This window comes from Urocampus carinirostris, chromosome 14 (genome assembly GCF_059441175.1).
Source record: "Urocampus carinirostris isolate Australia breed hairy pipefish chromosome 14, RoL_Ucar_1.0, whole genome shotgun sequence".
Taxonomy (NCBI): domain Eukaryota; kingdom Metazoa; phylum Chordata; class Actinopteri; order Syngnathiformes; family Syngnathidae; genus Urocampus; species Urocampus carinirostris.
The window spans coordinates 905,260-917,399 of NC_142362.1; the positions used below are offsets into that span (position 1 = coordinate 905,260).

Below are 12,140 nucleotides of genomic sequence, written 5' to 3' on the forward strand. Positions count from 1 at the left end.
AATAATGAAAAAGAAACAAAGAATGTTTGTTACAAATTAAAAAACAAACGTTAATAGCTCTCTGAAACCTTTTACAGTCAATAGATAAGTATTTCAACACAACTAACATGAGTTATCTTTTACTTAAACCAGAAACTAACCGTGCAGGAAATAAAATGAGCAGCCACTCGTAGAAAGGTACATAAAACTTGACTAGATCACTGACTGTTTTTTACAATAAATGGATAAAAGTGTCAATGCAACCAACATGACCTAAATTAACTTAAAACAAAAGCTGGCAAATTGAAAAGTTCTTGAAAAACCTCTGTTTTAGAGCCAAATTGACAAACTCATGTTATGGTAACAGCTAATCACTCAGCAGTCCACTTTCGCATTCTTTTTCTGCTCTCTCTCAGTCACAAACACCTGATTGACAAACTCATCTTATAACTGGAGATAATATGTCAGTCTCCTGATACAAGTTAACTACACTCTTTAAAATCTCAATGCCAAACAAACTTTTATATCGCTGACACAGGCATGTCAGGGCAAGTTAGTTTGCAGAGCTATTATCTCAATGTTCCTGCTTTATGGGCTTCGCCCCCGGTCGCTTATCCAATCAGAAGGCGGGGGATGGGTAGCGAAGAGAAGACGGTTTGCAGGAGCAGAAGAGAAAAAGTTTCAGGGGGCTGCATCTATGACTTAATAATAATCGAAAAAAAAGTCAATACCGATATCTGTGCAATAATCCGTTGTTTTTTCCTGAGGCACAGAAAAATATCACCACAATAAAAAGTTGTGGTTCTATTCTTCTGTGGTGGTAATTGGTATTTTTTTCAACTCAACTGCCATGCGGTCAAGTGTTTATTGCCGTCCGTCATGGCTCTCGTTCTGCCGGGAAAGGGTCAATACACCACTTTGAAGCAAGTCGAATCATTTTTGTTTGTTTGGCCCTTAAACACAAGAAATCTCAAAAGGCTGTACAGACAAAATACATATTTTTGGTATTACGAGCATGATTGAAACGAATGAATTTGAAGCCCCGATGTGCGCGTGAAGCATTTCCCTGCAGGGCTTCACTGCTTCATGGGGCTTCATTTTGCCATCACGACTTTTCACCACCCACTGAGCCGGCAAAACCCTTTTTCACCCGTTTGATTCCATCTCCCGCCAGCAACAACGGCGAGAACGCGAGATGCGGCGTCAGCAGGAGCGGGAGCAGCGGCGACGGGAGCAGGACGAGAAGCGTCGCGCCGACGAGTTGGAGCGTCGCCGCAAAGAGGAGGACGAACGGCGGAGGGCGGAGGAAGAAAAGCGGCGAGCCGACAGGGAGCAGGTACCCAAAAACCGGGACACCTTATTTTAGCCAGGGTAGACTAAAGCTAGGATGTCATGTCGGTGGGCAGGAGTACATCAGGCGGCAGCTGGAAGAAGAGCAGAGGCACTTGGAGATTTTGCAACAGCAGCTCCTACACGAACAGGCCATGCTGCTGGTGAGTCTCCTGGTTTTGAAAAATTGTCCCGATGCCATTTTTTTCCCTTTTTGAAACCTTCTACGGTAGACCTTCGGTCATGACGTGATTCCATTCGTAGGTCAAATTGTTGAGGATAGGAACCTTTGGTCATTAGCTAATGCATTCCAAACTCCTTATACCCCAGGTAAAAGCATTCAAATTCTCTATCTCTCTATCTCTATATCCTTCTATCTCTCTCTCTCTCTATATATATATATATATATATATATATATATATATAACTCTCTCTCTCTCTCTCACTCTCTCTCTCTCTCTCTCTCTCTCTCTAATTATCTATCTATCTATATATATATATATATATATATATATATATAATTTGGCTGGCAACCAGTTCAGGGTGTCCCCTGCCTGATGATTGCTGGGATGGGCTCCAGCACCCCGCGACCCTACTGAGGATAAGCGGTGCAGCTAATGAGATGATATATATATATACTGGACTGTCTCAGAAAATTAGAATATTGTGATAAAGTTCTTTATTTTCTGTAATGCAATTAAAAAAACAAAAATGTCATACATTCTGGATTCATTACACATCAACTGAACTATTTCAAGCCTTTTATTATTTTAATATTGCTGAATTTGGCTTACAGCTTAAGAAAACTCAAAAATCCTATCTCAAAATATTAGAATATCATGAAAAAGTATACAAGTAGGCTATTCAACTAATCACCTGAATCATCTAATTAACTCGAAACACCTTGCGAGGGTTTCCTGAGCCTTAAAAACACTCAGCTTGGTTCAGTAAACTAAATCACTGCTGATCTGACTGCTGTCCAGAGGACCATCATTGATACCCTCCATCAGGAGGGTAAGACACAAAAGGAAAATTCTCAAAGAGCAGGCTGTTCACAGAGTGCAGTTTCAAAGCATATCCACAAAATGTCTGTTGGAAGGGAACCAAGAGAGATGACCGCAGCCTTAACAAAATTGTGAAGAAGAGCCGCTTCCAGAGTTTGCGGGAGCTTCAAAGACAGTGGGCTGAAGCTGGAGTCCAGGTATCAAAAGCCACAGTTCACAGACGTGTCCGGGAAATGGGCTACAATAGCCGTATTCCCATGGTCAAGACACTTCTGAACTCAAGACAACGGAAGAAGCGTCTGACTTGGGCTATGGAGAAGAAGCACTGGACAGTTGCAGAGTGGTCCAAAGTCCTCTTTTCAGACGAAAGCAAGTTTTGCATTTCATTTGGAAGTCAAGGCGCCAGAGTCTGGAGAAAGGCTGGAGAAGAGCAAAATCCAAGTTGCTTGAAATCCAGTGTGAAGTTCCCACAGTCAGCAATGGTTTGGGGAGCCATGTCAGCTGCTGGTGTTGGTCCACTGTGTTTCATCAAGTCCAGAGTAAATGCAACTGTGTACCAAGAGATTTTAGAGCACTACATGCTTCCATCTGCTGAAAAGCTCTATGGAGATGAGGATTTCATTTTCCAGCATGATCTGGCACCTGCCCACAGTGCCAAAACCACCAGTAACTGGTGCACTGACCATGGCATCACTGTCCTTGATTGGCCTGCTAATTCCCCTGACCTGAACCCCATCGAGAATTTGTGGGGTATAGTTAAGAAGAAGATGAAAGACACCAGACCTACAAATGCAAATGAGCTGAAGGCCGCTATCGAAGCATCCTGGGCATCGATAACACCTCAGCAATGCCACAGGCCGATTGCCTCCATGCCACGCCGGATTGATGCAGTAATCCGTGCAAAAGGATTCCCAACCAAGTACTGAGTGCATCAATGGACATTTTCAAATGTTTGATTTAGTTTTGCTGTTATAAAATTATTTTTTCTTACTTGGTCTGAGGAAGTATTCTAATATTTTGAGATAGGATTTTTGAGTTTTTTTCAGCTGTAAGCCAAAATCAGCAATATTCAAATAATAAAAGGCTTGAAATAGTTCAGTTGATGTGTAATGAATCCAGAATGTATGACATTTTTGTTTTTTTAATTGCATTACAGAAAATAAAGAACTTTATCACAATATTCTAATTTTCTGAGACAGTCCAGTATATACATATATATATATATTTATATATATTCTCTATCTCAATCTCTCTATCTCTCCATCTCTCTATCTCTCCATCTCTCTCCATATCTCTCTCTCTCTCTATATATCTCTATATCTCTCTATGTATATCTCTATCGCTCTCTCTCTATAACTCTATATCTCTCTCTATCGCTATATCTCTATCCTTCTATCTCTCTATATCGCTCTCTATATATATATATATAACTCTCTATATCTCTCGCTATATATCTATATATCTCTCTCCCTATATATATATATTTATATATATATATATATATATATATATATATATATATCAATCTCTCCATCTCTATATCTATATCTCCCTCCATATCTCTCTCTCTCTATATCTCTCTATATATATCTCTTTCGCTCTCTCTCTATATCTCTCTACATCTTTCTCTATATCTCTCTCTCTCTATATCTATATCTCTCTATGTATATCTCTATCGCTCTCTCTCTATATCGCTCTCTATCTCTATCCCTCTCTCTCTCTCTCTCTCTATATATATATATATATATCTATCGCTCTCTCTCTCTCTATATCTCTATATCTCTATATCTCTCCATCTCTCTATATCTATATCTCTCTCCAAATCTCTCTCTCTCTATATATCTCTGTATCTCTATCGCGCTCTCTATCTATATATCTCTATCTCTCGATATCTCTATCTGTATATCTATTTATATCCCTCTATATCGCTAGATCTCTATCTCTATATCTCTTTCTATATATATTTCTCAATATCACTCTCTATATTTCTTTCTCTCTCTCACGCTCACTCACTGTCACACTCTCACTCTCTTACTCTCTCTCTCTCTCTCTCTCTCTCCAATGTATATAAATATAATGTATATAAATAAAAATGGACTATGTGTAATATTTAGTGCCTAGTGGTACAAAAAATGTTCATTATGTAAAAGAAAATTATAGGTCGGGAAATCTGTATTTTACGTAGTTGAATCCCTAATTAAGGTTGCCACCATGTTTGTTTTGCAACTTGCTGCTACGCTGTTCTCATTTGGCACTGTTTTTCCTCGGCATGAGACAATACAGTGCAATCTAGTGTTCAAATATGACATTTTATATCGTAAATTTTACTCGTATCTTCTATGCATTGATATGGATATGTGACAATATAAGTAGATACGAATGTATAGGGAAAAAAATAATTTTGTTTACCTCCTTGCGTGTCATGACTTGAGCTGGTACAGTGGAGTAAGTGGATGGATGCAGAGAGGGGTAGGGACACCTCATTTTAAAACTTACAAGGGTCGTCTTGCCCTTACATTACGCTGCTTTAATCGCCTATTCATTTGGAATAATTTTCCGGATCATCGATGGGATAGAGTTATATTCCTTAGCGAGGGTAAAGACGTGTTTTCCTACTTTGAATTTCTTACTAAACGCAGGATTTGTCCTGGTTTTGCTTTTTCGGCATCTCTGCAAGCCTCGGGGAGCCATAGCTAAAGCAATTCGTGTTTGTTAGCCAACATTCTGAACTTAAGGAAGAGAGAGAAAGGCGGCATTGTAGGAAGGAGTTCAGACCAGGGCTCTCCGACTTGGCCCTGACAAACCCACCAAAGCCGCTCTCTAGACAACAGCTAATTTTTCAGAACATTTTGTTTCACTGTGTAATATTTGATCATCTGATCAAATCTATAAAATAATAATGCCAGAGCCTTTGTCCTATATTCAGAATAGAATTTAAAAAATGACATCAAATTACAGCTACATTTCATTAAAATAAGGATGACTTTTTTAAGATTACGATTTTATTTAAAACTATAATTTGTATCCATAATGTGCTTATAAACGAACGGTGTCATCATTTCAATCACTGACACGAGAAGGACAGAGAGAGATTAAGTTTACACACTTGCAGGAGCTAGCCTCTCTGCGGCACAGTGTGTACAGACTGGTATCATATCCGCCAATGCGCGCTTGCAAGAGTGTGTCGCAAGTAAAAGCACTTTTCTTTTTTCTTTATTTTATTTCTTCTTCATTTACAGTGTGTATTCCAATCAAAGCCCAAAATAAACGTGCGCAAAGCCAATTGCGATTTTTACACCATTATCACGCGCAAGTGTTTACAATCATAGATTGACTTCAGGTCAAACATTTACAACTCTTTCACAATGTCTAAACATTGGCCGAAGTAAAATATGTGAAAACGATATTTACAAAAAATGTTTCCTTTCGAAAGAGAGCAAAAACCTCCAGATTCTCCAAGAAGAGCATTCAATTGACTTTAGCTACGCATTGGATCGGGATTTGAGGCACATTGGACAGGAACGTGAAGGGGTTAAAGTGTATTATTTTTTTGAAACGAGACCCTTCAGCGTAACGTGGGAAAAACAGGTCAACATAAAGTAACTTATTTCCTCCCGGCTGGACTTTTGATATTTTTGGAGACGTCGGGGGAGTCGTTTCCTGCGGAGGTCGGCAAAGACTTTCCCAAGGTCGGGCGGTGATGTCATCCGGAATCGGCTGGGGGAGAAAACCAGACTCTCCTTCCAGATGTTGCCGGGGTTACATTCTTTGATGACATAAGAGGAAATTGGTCATGTCGCGAAGATGTAGTCATTCGAATGGGAAATGCTGCATCATTTCACACCATGCAGCTTGTTTTTCGGCATTAGCTCAAAGCTCCTCTACAGGTTTCAAAGATGTGGCGAGGGGGCCACAGCTCTTTTTTATGACTTCATCAAATTTAATATAGTCACAAATTGTGATTGATATCCAGGTTGCCATCATGAAAATAATGGACGTCACATTTTTTGTTGTTGATCTATGTGGGTTGGTTTTCTATCATTTTTGGGGAAATTGGGTAGTTGATATCTTTTCGTCAATTCTGGGTCGTTTTTATGTCATTGTTATGCGATCATTGGTAGCTCCTGCAAGTGTGTAAACTTATTCTCTCTCTGTCCTTGTGTCAGTGATTGAAATTATGACACCATTCGTTTATCGGCACATTGGGTTGTTTTTCATCCTACTTTGGTAGTTTTGAGTAAAGAATTGGGTTGTTTTTTTTTTGTCATATTTTGGTTATTTTTTTTGCAGTTTGGTCTCATTTATTAGCAGTTTTTGGTTGATTTTTTTTTAGATTAGTACGGATAGTCTGTAGTCTGTACAGCTCTTTGAGACTTGTTAGTTTTTGAAATTGGTAACAGTATCGGAATACTCTAATATTGGAGTAATGTAACGGGATTACTTTGGATTACTCCAATACCAAATTTGCTAATAAAAGACAAAATCAATTTAGATAAAATGACTATATTGTATTAAACAAAAATGAACAGCGTAACATAAAAAAATAGTTGGAGGAAACCAAAGTGAGGTAGTTGCTTACAGTCCTAAACTTAATCTCTCTCTGTCCTTCTTGCATCAGCGATGACAATAATGTCCCCATTTGCTGCATTATCTAGAAGAAATATAATCTTGACTAAAATTGTAATCCTGCAAAGACATCTTCGTTTGAACTAAATGTTTTTTTCCTGTTACGCACAGGTGTCAAACGTACGACCTGCGGGCCGGATTAGGCCCGCCAAGGGTTACAATTCAGCCCACATGACTTTGCTATAAGAAACACAAGAGAAAAATGAGTTCCGGTTTGAAATATGTTTTCTTGTCGTTCCCAAAGGCTAGGCGCCATTTGCCAAAGCAACCGGAGCTGTATTTCTTTATCTCCATTCTTTTTTCTCTCTTTTTCCTTTCTTCCTTTCATTTTCTATTTTTAACTCTTTCTCTTTTTTTTCTCACTTTCTCACTCACTATTTTATCTTCTCTCATTCTTTTTTTTCTCTGTCTTTCCTTTTGTCTCTTCTCACTTTTTTCCTCTATTTCTTTTTCTCCTGTTTTCTCTGAGCTCTCTGTTTCTTTTTCCCTTTTTTCTCTGGCTTTACTTCTCTCTTTCACTCCATGTTCTCGCTTTCTCTTTATCTCCTTTTATACTTCTCTTATTTTCTCCCTCTCTGTTTCTTTTTCTTTAATCTACTGGTCAGGGCCCCGCGAGATTTTTTTTGGTATGATTTGGCCCCCAGTTAAAATGAGTTTAACATCCGTGCTGTCATTTTTTTGGGGGTATCCCGATAACGCAATTCCGTTCCTCCCCGAACTTGACGGTGGGGTTACGGCAACATTGTTTGGCACTCAGGAAAACAAATGGCGAGAGCTGGAGGAGCAACGTCAAGCCCGAAAGCTCCAGGAGCAGCTTCAGCAGCAGCAGGCCCACCTTCTGTCCCTGCAACACCAGCAAAACCGGGACCCTAATGACGCCGAACAGGCGCCCCAAAGTCCGGAACGCGACACGCAATTAGAGACGGTTGCAGAGGTGAAACGCTGAAAATGATTTGGATTTGATTTTTGCTCGTGGTGTTCTGCTGCTGCTGCTGCTGGTGGTCGTACTGCTGGTTACTGCTACAGCTAACGCTAGTAACAAGTCTAATCAATTAATCTTCTCGTGTGATCGGTTTGAAGTTGTGTTTGGACTTTGGAGGCTGCTCTCTACTAATCATCGGGTATGTTTGTTGGTGCGAAGGGAACCGGCATAGAGGTCAAAATACGGCTGAGACCTCATCTCATCTCTCATCTCATTAGCTGCACCGCTTATCCTCAGTAGGGTCGCGGGGATGCTGGAGCCCATCCCAGCAATCATCGGGCAGTGGGCAGGGGACACCCTGAACTGGTAGCCAGCCAATCGCAGGGCACACAGGGACAGACAACTCGCTCGCCCATTCCCACCTAGGGACAATTTGGACCGGCCAATCCACCTGAAATGCATGTCTTTGGAATGTGGGAGGAAACCGGAGTGCCCGGAGGAAACCCACGCAAGCACGGGGAGAACATACAAACTCCGCAAAGGAAGTCCGGTTGCTGGATTTGACCTTAGAACTGTGCCGCACACACGCTAACCACTGCGCCGCCGTGCTGCCTTCGGCAGAAACCTTTTAACTTTTAATTCTTTATGAAACCAAAAAACACGGCTTCCATTTTAGACAAATAACAACAAAAATAAAACACCGAACACTCTAAACACACACACCGAGACGTGTGAACCTGTTTTAACAGCACTAAGTTAGCAACGTGAATCTCATCCATCCATCCATTCATCCATTATCTGCACTGCTTGTCCTCAGTAGGGTCGCGGGGGTGCTGGAGCCCATCCCTGTTATCTTTGGGCAGTGGGCAGGGGACACCCTCAACTGCTTGCCAGCCAATCACAGGGCACACAGGGACAGAAAACTCGCTCTCTCAGTCACTTAGGGACAATTTGGACCGGCCAATTCACCTGACATGCATGTTTTTGGAATACGGGAGGAAACCCACGCAAGCACGGGGAGAACATGCAAACTCCACACAGGAGATTCGATCTCATGACTTCAGAACTGTGCCGCACATGCGCTGAATCTCATACAATGCGTGCTAAAACTATATTTGACATAGACGACAAATGAAGACGTCCTCACCCTGTGAAGCCAACACAGACACAAAGATGGCGCAGCAAGCAGACGTAGATAACATAAGTGGTCTCGAAACTGCTAACATCAAAAAAGAACACTAAAAAAAAAACAGTGAAAGTGCACCCCCTATTGACGCTTTTCACTAACTGCCCTGTATACACATGCAGGCAATAATCCGCTTGGAAATGAAACATTGTCAGTATTCGAGTACTAATCCGATTAAGGTCCAACTGAGAGTATTCCGATTTCAACGGTCAGGTCCTTTCCGATTGCTCGTGCACGTATACGCATTCGAGTCATCCGATGGCTTGTGTGCATGCGTTGTTTCCCTCGACCTGAGATATTTCTCTGCCCCAAAGCACTCTGGGACTTGTAGTACAGAGACAAATGATACTCGCAAACTCTGGTTTACTCTCTTTTAAAACTTGATGTGTATCGTTTGATTATTCTGGGACGTTTTCATTGTATTCTCTCTCCACTACAGTGAATATCCCACAGGTGTATTCATCTATATAATATGGATGTCACAGTTGTAACCATCCATATATAGTGTAAGTCTATGATTTTGGCTAGCCATGTTGGAGCATATCTTGCAAAGGCACAAAATATTGCAACGAAGCTCACTTTTGGATCGCAGGGGAAACGAGCAGGGTACTTATCGATTTGTCTTAGGCACATAAACCATTCATCCGGACTGCTCCAGAAATGCAATTTTCCGATTCCTATCCGATTTCACAGTTGTAACCATCCATATATAGTGTAAGTCTCTGTTTTCGGCTAGCCATGTTAGAGCATATCTTGTAAAGGATTCATTTGGATTGCTCCAGGAATGCATTTTATTATTGCCCGCATGTCAACGTAGACGCGGTCTTCTCTCATATTCTGGATCTCGAACAAACCTCTCTCGTTCGGACCGAAAAATCGTTCTAAGCATTTTCCTAATTTCTCCTACAGGCGGACGAGCGCTACCGGAAGAATATTCAAGGTTCTCCTCAGTCGGCGCAGACCAAACCCCCTCAGCCGCCCGTGCCACCTCGGTCGGAATCCTCTTACCCCAACGGGAACGCCGAGGCCGTGCACAGACCTGCCGAGTCACAGGTAAGAACCCTTTGAAAATGGATTTTCTTGTCTTCCAAAAGTTTTGGAATGTAGCTAAAGATTTAAGGTACAAAACGTAAAAAAACAAAAAACGTGGTGGTTCATGTTTCCCGTGCTTAAAAAGACACAGAAATGTCATCCTGGCTCGTTTGGCTTTCCAACACGAAACCCTCTTCAAACTAACCTTCCTTTTTTCAGCTTCTGGATCTGGTCTTGCTCTTTTCTAACATATGATTCGCTCCTTTTTCCAAACGAGGTCAAAGGACAGCTTTTTCCGGCAACTTGCGCATGCTCACCCTCCCCCTCCACGTGTTTTGTTTTAAGGTGCGGGCTGTGTGTCGCTCGCACTCCTTCAGCGAGCTTCACCCTCAAACGTCATCATCGCCGTCATCCTCGTCGTCACGTCACGCACGCGTAGACGCGCAAGCGCACCCTCAGGCTAGACCCCGTCAAGCTGTAACCCCCCCTTCCGCAGAGGTACCACCCAGGGTAAGCATAGGGTGGTTACAAATGGAGATCCTGGCGTGTAAATCACCCTGTAGACCCTCTGATAGCAAAATAATACTTGGTCAGAAGACACAGGAAAAGGAGGCTGTCGAAGAGTTGTGGTTAAATACATTCAAGCGAAAAGATTGGACCGAGGCACTCATCCAAAACGCTCTGGTTTGCAGCGCACAAGTAAGGAAAATTAAACGTTTTACAATCAAAACTGGAGGAAAAATAATACTTGCGCTGGTTAGAAGACGCAGGAAAAGAAAGCTGTCGAGAGAGTGGTGCTTAAATACATTCAAGCGAAAAGATTGGACCGAGGCACTCATCCAAAATGCTCTGGTTTGCAGCGCTCAAGGGAAATTAAAAGTTTATGATTGTTGCTATCAGGTCCTTATTACCTATTATATCAGCAAGTTTTTGTGTTTTTTCTTAGCTTCAGCTAACTGTTAGCGTTTAGCCTAAATGCCAATGCTAGCCTAAAGTAAGAACAGGCATGCATTGCAAACAAACGTTGGCCATACAATCCAGGTCACCTACTAGATTCATTTAATTATAAATGTTTTTTTTTTTTTTAAATGTATCTTATTTTTTATTGTATGCTCAAAGTTTGTTTGCAAGCCGTTCCTGTTTTTATTTTCGACCCAGGCAGTCTTTACAAGCCTACCGTTGGTATTTAGGCTACACGCTAACAGTTAGCACAGGCTAGATAGATAGATAGATAGATAGATATTTTATTCATCCCTGTCGGGAAATTCACACTTCCAGGAGTATCCTTGTGTTGAAAAATAAAATAAAATAAATGATATAGAATACAAAAATACCCAAATAATGTGTTGATATAGAGTATTTAAATAGTGCTACGGAAAATACACACTGTCATAAAAATAGGGTAATATGCAAATGTGGGGTGGGGTTTCATGTGGGCTTTTACTCCCACGGGTGTGGTTAAAGAGCCTCATGGCATGAGGAAGAAAGACTAAGAATATAACAAGATACATTGTCGTTATAATAAGTATAAATAGACATGCGTTGCAAATAATTATTAAGCACCGAATCCAATTTATTAAATACATTTAATCATCATGTAGGCTATTGTTTCTTTTTAGAAGAAGCATCTTGATGGGATTTAGGCTACATGCTAACAGTTAGCTAAAGCTAGGAAAATAGCAAGATACTTTGCCGATAAGTCAAATGGACTCGATAGCAACAATCCTATACGTTGAATTTCTCCTACTGATATGAAGTGTCCGCTGCAAACCCCAGCATTTTAGCAGCTACGTCGGCGTCCTTTTCCTCTGTCTTCTGACCACTGCAAGTATTCTATCGCATCCAAGCTAAGCCCCCCCACCAGATACGCCACAATGTTTACAAATAAATGAAAGCGTCTATAGAAATGGCCAAAATTTGCATTTCACGTCTGTTTAAAATAAAATAAAATCCAGTTATAAATCATAAATAAATACTTGTAAAAAACACATTAAATATTTTGAAAGGAAGATAGTAACTCCATTCATAAATGTTATATGTTTAGTACAGGCGTGTCAAACTC

General features: G+C 40.9%; 1 protein-coding gene across 5 annotated transcripts in view; it reads left to right on the forward strand.

Annotated features, from left to right (window-relative positions):
* LOC148352400 (mitogen-activated protein kinase kinase kinase kinase 4-like) overlaps positions 1 to 12,140 on the forward strand; it is an 83,233-nt gene that overhangs the window by 49,170 nt on the left and 21,923 nt on the right. For 3 of the 5 annotated variants that reach the window (XM_088353443.1, XM_088353444.1, XM_088353445.1), the window contains exons 13-16: positions 1,154 to 1,315; positions 1,386 to 1,472; positions 9,956 to 10,099; positions 10,424 to 10,588. In XM_088353443.1, the coding sequence (XP_088209569.1) occupies positions 1,154 to 1,315; positions 1,386 to 1,472; positions 9,956 to 10,099; positions 10,424 to 10,588 (558 nt within the window). The remainder of the gene's footprint in view (positions 1 to 1,153; positions 1,316 to 1,385; positions 1,473 to 9,955; positions 10,100 to 10,423; positions 10,589 to 12,140) is intronic. The other 2 variants (XM_088353447.1, XM_088353446.1) reach the window with 1 other exon arrangement.